Source organism: Condylura cristata, unplaced genomic scaffold, assembly GCF_000260355.1.
Source record: "Condylura cristata isolate star-nosed mole 26May11 unplaced genomic scaffold, ConCri1.0 scaffold00028, whole genome shotgun sequence".
Lineage (NCBI taxonomy): Eukaryota > Metazoa > Chordata > Mammalia > Eulipotyphla > Talpidae > Condylura > Condylura cristata.
This window is the reverse complement of record NW_004567129.1, coordinates 13,176,502-13,190,938: the sequence shown is the minus strand read 5'-3', so window position 1 is coordinate 13,190,938 and position 14,437 is coordinate 13,176,502. Positions and strand designations below refer to the sequence as shown.

At 43.8% G+C, this 14,437-nt stretch overlaps 1 protein-coding gene across 1 annotated transcript in view; it reads left to right on the top strand.

Moving 5' to 3' along the window:
* HYDIN (HYDIN, axonemal central pair apparatus protein) overlaps nucleotides 1-14,437 on the top strand; it is a 289,232-nt gene that overhangs the window by 68,584 nt on the left and 206,211 nt on the right. Inside the window, exon 9 of the mRNA XM_004690198.2 lies at nucleotides 6,228-6,411. Within this exon, the coding sequence (XP_004690255.1) occupies nucleotides 6,228-6,411 (184 nt within the window). The remainder of the gene's footprint in view (nucleotides 1-6,227; nucleotides 6,412-14,437) is intronic.

Here is a 14,437-nt window from a genome sequence, read left to right as displayed (position 1 = left end):
TTCATTTTCACCTCCTCTATCCTCTTGAATGAGCACATCTGCTGTGTTCATGGAAGTTATTTCAGCCTTTTTTATTTGCTTCTCCATTTTCATTACCCTGGGAAGCTTCAAAGCTTTGTTTAAAGCCAAGTTAGCATGTGATAAAAATAAGTCTCAGGTCCACGGAAGCCAGGCACCACTCCCCCAGCATGCAGCCCCTAATTGAATCAGAAGGAGCTGTGACAATGACAGGACACGGTGGACCAGAAGCGTTGTCATTCCTACAATGAGCTTTAATCACTGGCTCGCCACTGTGCCATCTTTAAAAGTGAGAGAAGAAAAGCTTTTCCCAGCCCCAAACTTCATTTTGCCTCACAGTATAGAAACACCCATTCCTTCTCCAGCGCGCTCCTTCGGTCCTGATTGTCCAACTGCCCGCTCACCAGCAGCCAGGATGGCCCGAGCACAGTTACAGATAGGACGCGAGAACGGGCACAGAGAACATGCAGCGGGCAAGGCCGGCTTCGTGCCCTCCCCCTGTGCCAGACCCCGGGGAGAACCAGCGCGCCGAGGAGGGCTGCCTTCTGTGTTCTCTGTGTCACTGTTTGGCCTCACGGGATGTTGTGGACGTCATGCCAATGTCCCAAAAGCATTTAAGGAGGTTCTTTTATTATTTTAATATTAATTTACTTGCATACGTTGTTCACTTTTGTACAGAACTCAGCTTGTTGTCCCCTAGCGCCCCGGTCCTCTCTGCAGTCCCGTGCATGCTTCCCGCCCCTGCGCTCACCCTTCTCTCTCCCCTCCCCTTCCTCAGGTCTGTGGTCAACTTGCCCAGTTTTTGTTGTTGTTCTTTTTTTTTTTTTAATATTTATGTATGCATACAGAACTGGGATATAGGCCAGAGTTGCAGGGGCGGTGAGAGGCTTCACCAGGGACAGGGTGGGGAGCAGAACAGGCAGATCACGAAGTACACTGCTGAGGGGAGCAGCGGGTCAGGAGAGGTCTGCCACGCCATGTGGGTCACCGCGGGGCAGGCAGGGATTGAACTCATGCTGAAGTGGCTTTAGCTTCTCAGTGCTGTGCTTTAACCCGCTGCACCACCAGGGAGGGCCTTTTTGTTCTTTTTTTAAGACAGTTATTTTCTATAGTGAAACTCAAGAAAATTTCCAGCCAATCACTACCAGAGATGCTAAGTCATAGCCCTTACACCACTATCTCTAATACCACCCTTGGTTCTTCGACTTCCTTTTCTCTTGTTTTGTCTCGTAATCCATAACAGATGTGGACCAGCGTAACCATGCCTGAGGGTACAGTCCGATGTGTCTGGCCCAGTCACCATGCGCAGCCATGACCTCTCAACTCTACGCGCCCTTCGCCTTATAAAGGGCTCTGTGCCCACTAAGCAGTCACTCTGCGTTTCCCCACTTGGCGCCTGGCAGCCAGCATTCTACTTTCTGTCCCTGGGATTCTGACTATCTCTAAGGATCACAAATGAGTGGAATCATGTAGCGCTTGTCTTTTTTGTCACTTTTCTGTCTTATTTCACTTCCCTCACATAGTAGACTGCAGAATGTTCTTCCTCTTTAAGGCTGAGTAATATTCTCTCCTATGTATGTGCCACATTGTGCATCTTCACCTGTCAGCAGGCATCTGGCTAGTTCCACATTTTAACTGCTGGGAATAACACTGCTGTGAACATGGGTGTCGTGTTCCTTGTCAAGACCCTGTTTCCGGGAATTGCTGGGTAAAAAGGCAGTTCTGCTTTGAAGGTTCTGAGGACCCATCCAGCAGCTGTCATTGTTTGCCCTCCTGCCAAGGGACACAAAGGCGCCAGTTTCTGAGCCCGCTCTTAAAGACTCGGTATAGGCGCTTTGTCTGCAGAGAGCTCTCCCACCTCCTCCTCCTGGCATGGGTGCCCTAAGGTATTGGCACAGTGTTTTCTGAGCAGCTGCTGCCGCTTTAGCTCCAGTTCAACATTTGGAAAGCGAGTTTCTTTCATTGTCTTCCTTTTACTCTCCCTCTCTTGCTCTACTAGGTCCTTTAGCACTTTTTTTCTGTAGCAAGGGAATGGTAGGATAGTGTTTTCATAACCATGACTTACTCCTCTCCGTATGTGATGAACTGACTTAGGATGGTTCAGTAAGCATTGCTGCATATTTCCTTTGGGTTTCCTTTGGGTGACACATACCACTCCAAACTGGATTGGTTAATTCATCTAAGTAAAGTGAGGGTCGAAAGCACACTTTCTTCCCCCTCTCCAAGGGCAAGTTGCTAAGGGCAAGAGGAGAGCTTTAGAGGGAAAAGAAAGGACTAAGCCATTTACCCCACTCTACAACTTGACTGGGTGTCTCATCTCTCATAACCTCCCTTTCCGCGGTACATCCCCAGGCATGCTGGGACTTTCATATTATTAGCCGTGGGTTCTTTTCCGGGCTGTCACTGACCACGGAATGCCTGTCCTTTGGAAAGCAAGGTGAATGCTGAAAAGTTGGTTGGTTCTGGAACATTCAGTCCACACTGTTGCCCTGTGTAGGTAGCAGTAGTGCTGCTGTGCCTGTAGCCCCATAACGCAAGTCACGGCCTGAGTCTCAGCTGTCCGCAGTGGCAGACGGCAGATTGTTCTTTGGTAGCTTGCTTATGGCCAGAGGTTTGCTCACCTCTGAGAAGCAGCAGTGGGCTTTTTAGCTAGTGGGATAAACCCTCCCTCCAGCTCCCCAGCAAGACCAGAGGCAGCCCTGGAATGCTCCTTTGTAGGATTCTTCTGCTCTTGCTGGTGAACAGCCCCTTCCTCTCCTCCTCCTCTTGCAGCAGCCTCTGTAGTTAAATACATAGAGAGAAAAACCAACTTTCACCCTGAATTGAAGCAGAGAGAATCTAATCTAAAAGGGCTTATGGATGCTTTTGGAGAGTGAAGTTTCTCTTTGCAATACCGTGAGGGCCTAAGCTTTAAAAATGCAGTGTAAATTTTTATGTGAGATGTAGGAGTTTGCCTGCTGCTCTCCGCGTAGAGCAAGTTTCAGAACTTGTCCCGAGGCATCCTCCACAGCTGCTGAACGCCCACATCCTCAGCCCTCTCCAGCCCCCGGGGTTCTTGTCCTCCAGCTCTCAGTGATGTGCCCAAGCAGACCTGGCTGGATCTTTCCTCCCAGGGTGGAGTTTCAGTCCTTCTCCAGAACAGGAAGTCCCAATCTTTTTGGCACTTTCCCATTTCCATGCCTTTCCACCTGCAGCATCTTGGTAAAAACCTTAGGCCAGGTTTGGGGACCATCAGGCAAATTCCAGGTTCCAAACTCTAGCAGGTCTACACTTTAAATTTTTACTAAATACACACATGTGTACACACATTCTGAATTAGATATAGAGACTGTCAAAAAATTATCTTTAAAATCCATTTCTTGATGTTTTCCTGGGGCTTACAGAGAATGTAGCTCTTCAGCAATGTAGGCTGCACGTATCCCTCTTCACTTCCTCCACCATGTCCTGATGGATTATGAAACATTCTACAAGGTCCTTTCATACTCATTCCCATCAGATTTCCATTCCCCATTTTGCCATCAAGGTCATGGCCATACCAACTGGCACTAATTCTGGCTTTGCTCTCTACAAGAAGTCCAGGAATTCTCACTGGAGCCTCCACAGGGTGGTCAGCATGGATTTTTTCTGACAGCATTTCTGGTATTGGAAATTATGTGTCTCTAAAAACTAGAGATCTGTCTGTCTGTTTGCCCATCTGTCTGTCTGTCTATCTATCTAGACACTTTGAGCCAGCCACCTGGATAGTATTAACTTTAATCTCAGTTGTATTTGACGCCCTTATAAGAACCTGAAAACCCTAGTGGGACTTGGTAAATAGGAAGAAGATCTCTAGTCCTCGGTTTATAACCGACATTGCACAATTGCTGGTGGATAGCTCCATCCTTTCCATGACAAAGCATGGATATGGGGGGTGTTTCTATGATTCTTAATTGTTAGTCCAGTTAGCACTTCTTGGGACCGCTGCAAGGGCCACGTGCAGGTCCCCAGCACCTGAAGATAAGGTGCTTGTTCAGTGTCACTGTACCCGAGACACAGGTCTTCCCTGCTGACCACACCCCACAGGAGGGACTGGACTTGACGCCTTTAGGAGATGATGTTTGTGGCTCCCAGACCAGTTGTAAAATGGGTAAATCCAGAGGATTTACTGAAAGACAAGACAGTGTGTAGTTATGCTGTCTGATGAGAGGTGTCATCTGTAAAACTGAACCATGTCTGAACCTCAGCAGGGCAAGCTGGCAGAACAATAGACAGAGTTATGCCAGCTCAAGGTCATTGCACAGTCCCTTCCTAGACTCGCAGCCTGGGCACCAATTCTCTATCAGTGGTAAAGAGGCAGGCACCTGCGCTCTGCATAACATGCCTGATAATGATTCAAGAGTCCCAGCAGCATGGGAGAAGAGCAGCATTCTGGAATTTCATTTTGTTCTCTTGCTTTGCGGTGCAAAGGTCTCCTTCACACAAGCAGGACCATCCTCGGGCTACCCCACACCCCACATCTCATTCCCATTCTCTCCCCCTAAGTATATGTAAGGTCCACTTCCTTTTATCTGTTTAACCAATCCTTCAATCTCATGCCACATTTCCCCACAGCCCTTTATGGTTGCAGGTATTTTGATGAACATCTCGCAGCTGTGTCTTTGTTTACATCCTTGATGGTTTCTGTAGGATTTATTTCTAAAGATAGGTATGAACAAATCCCACTCACAGAAATCCTTTCTTTCTGTAGACTGAGCTGCCTTTAATTGGCACCTCTCTGCCCAGCAGCAGAGAGGAACTGCTGCTCTGGTTACCTTGGACACTGCTTCCCATCTGGCAATAAAAAGGAAGTACAAAGTGCTTCTTTATTCCTTGAGACCAGAACACATGAAACCCATTTATTCAATTTCTTTATATTTATTTATATTTATTTCTTTTGTGTGAGCAAAAGATCCTGAACGCTAAAGTTATAACCAAATAAGGGATCAGGGAAAACAATAATAACAATAAAAACACAACACACAAAAGTAAACAGACAACTATAAATCAGAGACATTCTGTGGGGGAGTGGGAGGGAGGAGGATCAAAACAAGAGCTGTGATAATGGTGGATGGGTGATCTGGTGCGGGGAATTTTATGGGGACTACACCAGAGAAAAGAAAACAAACACTGTTAAAAAAGTGAACAATGCTGTAAAATATGTAAATTATTTTTTTAAAAATAATTTTAAAATAATGTCATTTGACAATGCAGAGCCCGTGGTTCGCATGCAGTCTTTGGACACTGGTTGGGTGGGGTGGGAGTGCAGCGATGCCAGGCTCTCCTGTGCGCGCTTTGTCTCTTACCACTGGTAATGACAGCAAAATGCTGGGGAAATGGTCGCAGGCCCTGAAAGGAGAGAAACTGCAACCTTCCAAGTTCAGGTGAAGTAACTGATACCAGGAGTAATGTGAAACAACTCCAGTGAGGATTGAGTGCCGTGAGCAGAGGGCTGGAGAAGGCTGCTTTTCTGATTTAGCACGGTATATGCAAAGTGCTAGAGAGAGAGAAGCAGCTGCCTTTAGGTGTAACCTGAACATTTTATAAGCTGAGCAACTTGATAACTGACTATGCTTGACATAGGGAGAAAATGGGTCTTGATTGAGCACCTGCTTTGTTCTTTTAACTGCATCTGTCCCTTGATCATATTAAATTCTCAACATGTCTTGATACTGGATGAGCTCCTTGTGGGACAAAGAGACTCCAATGTCACAGACCCAGCAAGTGGCAGTAGTGTCCACGTCCGCACCTTCTTTGTGGTCCCTAGGTAACAGCTGAGAAGGAATTAAAACTGAGAACATTTAAAAGAAACAAAGTTTGAAATGTGAAGTTTGAAATGAGGCAGGATAGATGTCAAATATTTACAAAGCAGCCTGGAAGACACAATTGCCAAAAAGAAAACATTTGAATACAGAGAAGTTCGGAAAGAAGCAAGCCGGCTTTAGTCGGGCAGGAAGCCCTGGGGGATGAACTTCTTGAAGGAAGCGACTAAAGATGAGCAAACAGAGGCTCATGAGGGGTTAAAGGATAGGTCACTCCGATAGATAGTACCGCTCTGTTAACAGACTCAGGGCAAGGAGGCACCGCCCCCAGGGTGAGGGGTGAGCCCTGAGGAAGATGGCTTGGAGGGGCACCCCTTTATAAAGTTCTTCATGGGTCTCCAAATGAATCTCACATCTCCTTTTCTTCCCTAGGATCTGCAATGATCTGACCAAAGAGGAAAAGAATGAGAAAGATGAGTTTCTGGAAGAATGCATTGACGATCCTTTACTCCGAGAACGTCTTACCATTCTCTCCCGTACCTTCGAGAACCAGAGAAGGCTGGTTCAGGCAGACAGCATGCTCTTCTTGAACAAAACTTTCACTATTGAGCCCCTGGTAAGCACATAAAAAATTATGATCAGACAGTAAACACAAGTGGGAGGGCAGCCTTGTTTTGATGTGAGTGCTTTGGGGTTGATAGAGTGACTCCTGAGACCGTAAAGATTCCATCCGAAGAGCCACGTCATGGTTAAGAGACTTAAATGAGGTTAATGTTCATTCTCCGAGGTCACATTTATAGGGCATGCTTTCTTTGTCTCAGTCAGTGAGTGAGATACTTGATAGACATTATTTGCTATGTTTTGTCTTACTATAACCTTAAAGAAATTCAATAACTTACTAAAAACCATGTCAGTCTTTAGAAATTTGTCACTGAGTAGTCTTGCTCTAGAGAAGCACTGTTGACATTGGGGCTTGGCTGCTCTTTGTCCTGGGCATTGTCTGGAATTAAAGGTGTTTCATAGCTTCCCTGACCTTTGTGTGCCAGAGGCTGCTTTGTCAACCCAGACTGTCTCTGGGCACAGCCAGGTAGCCCCTGGTGGGCAGAATCACTCTGCTTGAGAACTGCTTGCCCTTAACTCACTCAATAAACACTGAATGACTGTACATTCTGTACCAGGCCTGTATGTGTCCCAGGCTTACAAAACAGACCTTACAGTCCTTCTGGTGAGAATTGGACCAGCGGGTGTCTGATTCCACAGCCAAACTCTTGGCCATCCTGCCCTCCTGCCTCCAAATGACAGCAGCCAGTGTCTTCCCAACTTACTGTTCACTAGGTGGTGTGCATGATCTCACACTTAGCAAGCACAGAATGGCGTGGGCATGGAGACAACAGCAGGGATTGAGAGGTCCGAGGTCTGGTCAGCGCCACCAACTGTCCCCACTCAGAGCAGTGGAGACATGGGCAGAGGGACAGGGTCACTTGTGGAAAATCCCACTGGCTCCTGCAGACCTGTGTTTCAGTTCTTTCAAATTGTTATTAAAGGATTTGACATTGAAAAGGGATCCCATGATTAAATAAGTCTTGGGAACTAGTTTCAAGTATTGTTTGAAAGGTTTCTTTGCTGTAAGACTCTTGATGTCTTTGATAAGCTCATGTGGTTTGTGAATCTCCCAGACAGAGCGCTCCTCCAGCAGACACACATTGGGACTAATGTTATGTAGGACCCGCCATGTGAATAACTTGAAAGATAGTTAGTGCTTGTGTTCAGAGGGGAGGTGACTTTCATAGGCTGAGAAGTTAGGGAAAGTTTCTTGAGAGCAGAGCCTCAAACTGGGTCTTATAGGATGGGACTTTTGAAGAATAAAACTGCGGATATGTATGCAAGACTCAGTCAAGTCTCCTATTTGCTTGGAGTAAAGGGCTTAGGAAAGAAAATCAGGTTGGAGATATGGGTTGTGGCTGAATTTTCTATTATTTCAGAAGACTGCTCCAGGCTCAAGAAAGCAAAGTGATTTCATTAACGGGTTAAACTAGCAAGAAATTAAATCAGGGTGAACATACAGTGTTGAAAGGACAGGCACCAGTGTGAAAATAGGTCAGGCCCAAAGGTGTTGAAAAAGTCAAGAAGGCTTTATAAGTCTGAAAAAGAAATGGTTTACTTGCACAAAGATAGAGGAGAGCAACTAGCCATGTGGTCTTAGACATTTAACTAGGAAAGTTCCAGAAAGGAGCAAGAGTCTTCCAGCTGCTCCCAGAGATCCAAGCTGATGCCTACAGTGCAGTTTCTTGCCTCTTCTGGAAGTGGGTGAGGTCTGAATGCTGGAATTACAAACATTGGTGGGCAGGACAAGCTGGAAAGGCCCACAGCAGACTCCTGTCCGTTCCCGCTTCAGAGGTAGAAAGTCTAAGGTTGCTTCACTCCCATAACCCAAAGCTTCTTGATGGACATATGTTTGTTGAAATATGGTATTTAAAATGATTGCTTTTGAATTCCAAAAATTATCCTTTGGATATTGTTCTTTCACCAACAGGGAGAATGGCACTTTCTTTAAATAGTGATACACAGAAACAGTACCTCTTAAATAAATCAGTTAATTTTTTTTATATAGGATGACAAAAATACTAGAAACAGAAAGAGGATAATATTCACTTAGAGGACAAGCTGCCTTCATGGTGTCTTAAAATGACTTTGTTTTTTATGTTCACTTTCCAGACTTTCTTCTTATGATAGTATTCATTAGCTGGTTCGTGACAATTTTTACAAAATGAAAATAAAGGCATGAGTCTTCCTGAAGTTTTTCTAATCATAACGAGAGAACTCAGTGTCAGATATAGTGAATTATTTAATGATATTACATCTCCTTCCCCCTCTCATTTAAAGATTGTGTTTGTGAGTGTAATATTGTAACACTTTGAAATTAGTTTTGAAGGTATGAGTTGGGAAAATTCTGTCATTTCATTAACAACTTGACCCAAAAGTGAACTTGGGTGTTTTTCACTGTTGAAATCTTGATTTTCCATTACAAGTAAATAAATGTTACATGAATTTTCTATCAGAGAGTTGGGAAAGATTTATAGATGAGATCTGAGCTGAATATTAAAGAAAGGGTAAGATTTAGTTAAATGGAAAGGAAGGAGGAGAAAATTTCCAGTTGCAGAAATTATGACTACCAAGAAAAGGGAAATTACTACATTTATGGCTTATTAAAGAGCAGTGACATGACCAGTTAATCTGGAGTGGTAAATCATGGACAGTGTAATAAGTAAGATAAGGAAAGAATACAGAAGAAATCCAGGCTGCCTGGTCAACTGTTATGCTGTAGCTACAGGATACTGTCTTCCCCAAGGGTGTTCCTGTAAACCTTCATCTGAAGGGTGGTAATGGGAGGCCCTTGGCAAAAAGGAAGTTTTGTAATCAGATCAATTTGGGAAATGCTGCTCTAACAGAAGGTGATTCTCCAGGTGATAGAGTTGAAGCACTGTGTCCCCATGACCACAGCCCCTTCCCACATAGCAGGGTGAGGGTGTCTGAAACTCCTTCAGGGCAGAAGCAGGACTGTTTGGAGCTTAGAGAAAGAGTATCCCAGTCACATGGCAGAGGTAGGATGGTTGGTACATGCAGGTCAGGTAAAGGAAACATGCTGGTGCAGGAGGGGCCAGGGAGACTGAGCATCTCTGCAGCCAAGTTCAAGGTGATGTGTGAGGATGATGCTGACACTGGAGCCCAGTGATAGAGAGCAATGGAAATGGCTGATGTAAGAGATGCTCAGAAGAAATACACTACAAATTTTTTGATTGATTGGCGGTCGAGGTTGAGATATATCATGTGTCTTCTCCAGTTGAACTAGGGTGACTGGGAGAATGATGGTGTGGTCTTTGGTAGAAATTAGGAAGTCTCCTAGCTTGGCCAGTAGCACATGCAACCTTAAACAAGTGATTTCATCTACCTTTAGCTGCCTTGTGTACAAAGTTAAGGATATCGGGGTAGATCGTGTTAATCCCTTTTGAGTCATAAGTTGTGATCTCCAATTTGGGAACTAACACTGATCTCCTCAAGGTCAAGGGGCATCTTACCTTCCTCTGTGCACAGGTCTAGCACAGTGCCTTTAAGTGGGGGAGGGGAGGAAGGAGGAAGGGGAGTCAATGAGTAGTGCTAAGTTTGGTTCTGAACATGTTGAATTTAAAATGACAATAGATGTGTACAAGTTTGAGACATGCAGCATGAAATGGGAGGGCCATCAGGAAGAGAGGCTAAGTTGGTGAGTACCTTGGAGTTAAAGGCATAAAAAGTTGATGGGAATTCTAAGCAGAGCAAAGCAGGAAACATGCAGAGACAGCCCCGGGCGCTCACTTTTGGAGACCCCCAGAGAAAGGAAAGGCTGTGAATTCACAGACAAGGATGGCCTAGAGCAGAACGAGTCAGCTGAGAGCTCAGTACCCTACCTTCCCTGGCTTTCTATCCCATATTCCTGGCTGTTGCCAGTTCTACTGATCTCACTCACATATCACACCAATTATGCCAAATGGTCATTATTTAATTTCTGACAGTTAAGCCAAGCATCAGCGATTTTTTTTTAATTAAGGTGTGATTCTTTTTAATTAGTTTCTGTATATGAGTTGAGTTCATAGCAGAGAAAATTAAAACCAAGCCATCTCACCCAGTGACCTAACAGTCAATCTCTAATCGATACCCTGTTCAGAAAATAAAAAGTTGATACAGGGATGTAGAAACCAAAGGTTGATGGTGTCTTCAGCCTCTAGATCTACCAAGGAAGGGTATTGTCTTCAACTGAAGTAAACATACATAAAAAGTATAACAACAACAATGACTACAAAGAGCCTGTTACAAGGATCAAAAAAGAAAGAAATGACGCGCCTATTGTCTCAGGCCTATGTCTATATACCTAGCTTCTTCAAATGTATCAGCTAAACCTAAGTTAGTTTAGACCTTTATTGTGTTTTCTGCATTCTGAATGTTTTATAGGAACATTGTTCCTACTTTAGAAGTTTCTAGAAATTTTCAATTTAAAGCTAGTAGTTCGATATCAAGCGATCAGCCACTGCTTCTAAATTGCCCAGAGAAAATGTCAGGTGTTACTAACATTTTCATGGAGAAGCAGTTTGACTCAATGCTGTAAGAACCACTAGAGTTGTAGGTTCTTACTCAGTTCCACTTCCCAGCCATTACTTGGCTATTGGTCAGTTCCATGGTCTTGGCCCACTTTGTTCTCATCGTGCTCATCCCCTATATTCACTGTGGCGTCTCTGGCTCAAAACTTGAGGACTTGGGCTGGGCGTCTTGGTTACTGATGTGGATGCAGAGTATCGAGATGGGGCTTTGTCTTTGGGAGACCCCAGAGATTTTCATCAAGAAAACAGAAGGTAGGCAAGGACCCAGAGTGGCCACGTGGAGAAGGCAGCCAGTAAAGCTCTTACAGCTTTACTCAATGTTTATTGATATTCTAATTGTGACCAAATTGTTGTTCTGATCATTAAATCATGTGGTGATTACTGCTGTTTATATCAAATTCCTCATATATCAATTCTTTTAATACTGTTGCAGAGTATTGCTCTAATTAGTGTAAACATTTTAATGCCTTACCTAGGGCAGAGTGGGTTCTGTAGAAAGCTGATCATTTTATCAAGCCATGTGCTTCCATATTTTTCCCTATCTTTAGAAATGCATTGCAAAATTGAGTTGATTATGCATGTTTTGTGCCTTCCAGAAAAGCAAGGTAGAATTGACAACTTCCAGAAATATAATATTCTATTTTACTAAATGGACTCTGGCTGTACAGAATTTTGACAGTCTCATTCTGCTATTTCCTCTGCTTAGGTCTCTTGGGCCCTCTGAGTGAAAGAGATTCAAAGACAAAAACACAATTCTGAGGATTGAGAGGCAGAAGGATATCACAGGGCAAAAGGAGAGAATTAAGATTTCGATTTTCATGGGCATCTCAGGGTCCTCTGAGAAATCACCACACAGACACACTTGGCCTGGTATCTAAACTCCAGTGTAGCTGACTGAGGTCACACTTTTAAGGTGCAGCAGTTTTCTGAATGTTGAACACTTGATATTTTTTCAAAAGGAGATGCCTGAGAATTTCCAGGTGTTTGCCCAAACTGGCCCTAACTGATTGGCTGACATTGGAAAGCACGTTTCTGCTTCTGTTAGCAAATGACTTTTCCATCAAAGAAAACTTAATCCAGTGTCCCCAGGGGAGCTTCAGCTTAATTGAACCAAGCCTTAATTGAAAGGAAATTTGATAATTTCTTACCATGTAAGTAATAGTAAACCAGGCTTTGTCGTCATCTAAGTTACAGAAAACATGCAGTTCAGCAATTTAGACTTTGAAAACACAGCTCAAATTTAGTTTATTTCTCCCAAGTCGGTATGGTGTGTGAGGTCAGCAGAAGCAGTTTGGGTGGAAGCCCAGAAGGCTACCAAAGAGGGAAGGTGTGACATTTAAATACAGACCCCTTCCACTTCGTGCACCATTAGCTGTGAGTCACACTGCAGACACGTGGGGCTGACTCCTTGGAAATGGACACCTGAGATGGGAAAGAGGGGTAGGGATCTGCTGAGAGCAGACTGTCCTTGACAAGTCACAGACCTCCCGTCAGTGCGGCTGTGCCTCCTTCAGCCTCCCTTTGTATTCCTCATCCTTTCAGGACTTTGTGCCTGATTGAGCCGTTCCCAGTCCACATGGCCCATGGATTCACTCTTGAGTTAGACACCGCTGTAGGGGGAGGGAGGCCTGGGGAAACCTTGGGAACAGTGAGGCTCCGCATGCTCATTAGGTAAGTGAATGCCCTTCCTGGTGGGAAAAGACTCAACCCTGTTCTCTCCAGAGAGAGCTGTGGGCAAAGCACACGGTTACTTCAGTGCTGTAAAATCTCAGGGGCGTTTTCTCTCTGAGTTGCACTGTCTCACCCAAAATAAAATATAACTCTGTGAAACTTCCTCTAACAGATGGCCAGGTCTTTGTCCCCTCTCTTAGAAACTCTTCTGGTCATTATTTGAGAATCAAAACTTTACTACGTCCCATTTCTTTTCTCAGGAGCTCTAACAGAGTAGAAAATCTCATTGTGTGTCATCTGCTTATTTGATCCCTTCTCACAGTGATGTTTAGTATAGCTTACCTTTGATTTTTAAACTTCCATTTAGTTTTATATCTTTCCTTGAGCACTCTTCTGTTTGTCCCAAGTAATGATAAAGAGAGCCAGGATGTTTCTCGTTGATCTGGAACGTTCTAGAAGAAAGAGCAAGAGTGGGTAGTGGAACAGATTATAGTTTTGAATCCATGCTCTTTTCCTTATTGATTTGATTTTTAAAAAGTTGACTTTAAGAGCGTGTTTTCATTTTCTAAGAGAAATTCTCTGTTGATATTCAGGGGAAACGGTAAGGCTACTGAATGTATTGTTTACATAGGCAAGACTGTTTTTGTTTTGGTGGAGTACCATGTAATTCATTGCATTGCGTAGTTGCTCTTGAAGTCATTATGCCACCACCCTGTTCTGAGCTGGCTGTACCTCGACCTCCACCAAACCAAGATAACTTGATTCAAGACGCATTTCTATGATCAGAGAGACACATGACACACGCGTGTCTTGCTGTGTCGTCCAATATTGCCTCTTCTTAGTCACCCCCTACAGAACATGTGAGCATACGTGCAGCCCTGCTGGGCTCCCCAGGCTTTCAGCTAAACCTGCTTTGTCAGTACTAGTGTTTTTATAAACTCTTCTGCCCTACTTTGAGGACATTAGAAAGGTGAGGCCTCGCCTTGTATCATAATTGCATTGAAGATCAGGAAGTTAAAGAAAAAAATCATTACAGAATTCCAGCTCTGCCACTCACTGTTGGCTTGATTTTGGTGAGAGACTTAAAGTCTCTTTGCCTTTTAAAATGGGCTAATACTACAGTAATACTTGAACTAGATGATTAATATCAGCACTTTAGACAGTGACCAAGCATTAGTAAATGGTTGCAGAAGTTATGATTTGGAATGAGAGTTGATTCAGTCTCTTGATAGAAAGTGTATTCTTGGAAAGTGTACAAATGTTTGGCTTACTCTTCTTAATATAAGTTGGTAATTAAAATGCAACTATTGATGTTGAGGGATGTTTTGTACACTTTCCAGATAAACTAGGTACCTAGTTCATTGTACTTTGGATTTTGATTTTGTAAAATTTGCTAGAAATAATTTAGACTGAAAAGAAGGAAGTAGGAAGAACAAGGAGGAGGGAAGGGGGAAATGAGAAGGGGGAGAAGGCTAAGTTTTTTCCTTTTTATTTAAGGATTTGAGAGGAGTAATTAAAAAAAAAAAGAGCCTCTTTAACTATCACCAGTATGATTTTAAAAGAGGTCATTTTTAAAGGGCTCATTTCTCATGATCACATTAATCACCTATCACAGCCCATGACACCAGATCCATAGTTTTCGCGAAGTCTCCGAACTGTGTCCGCCAAGTCACTTGCCATTTGTTTTGTTCCAGAAGGAAATGTGAATTTTTGCTTCCAGAGACATTTCATATTTGAACAAAACCCACGATATGGCAGTTAGCTTTAGGCCTGAAAATTCAAATTTGATTCCTTCCAGCAGGTCTCTTGATTAATAAAAGTAATGCACCAGTAATTCAG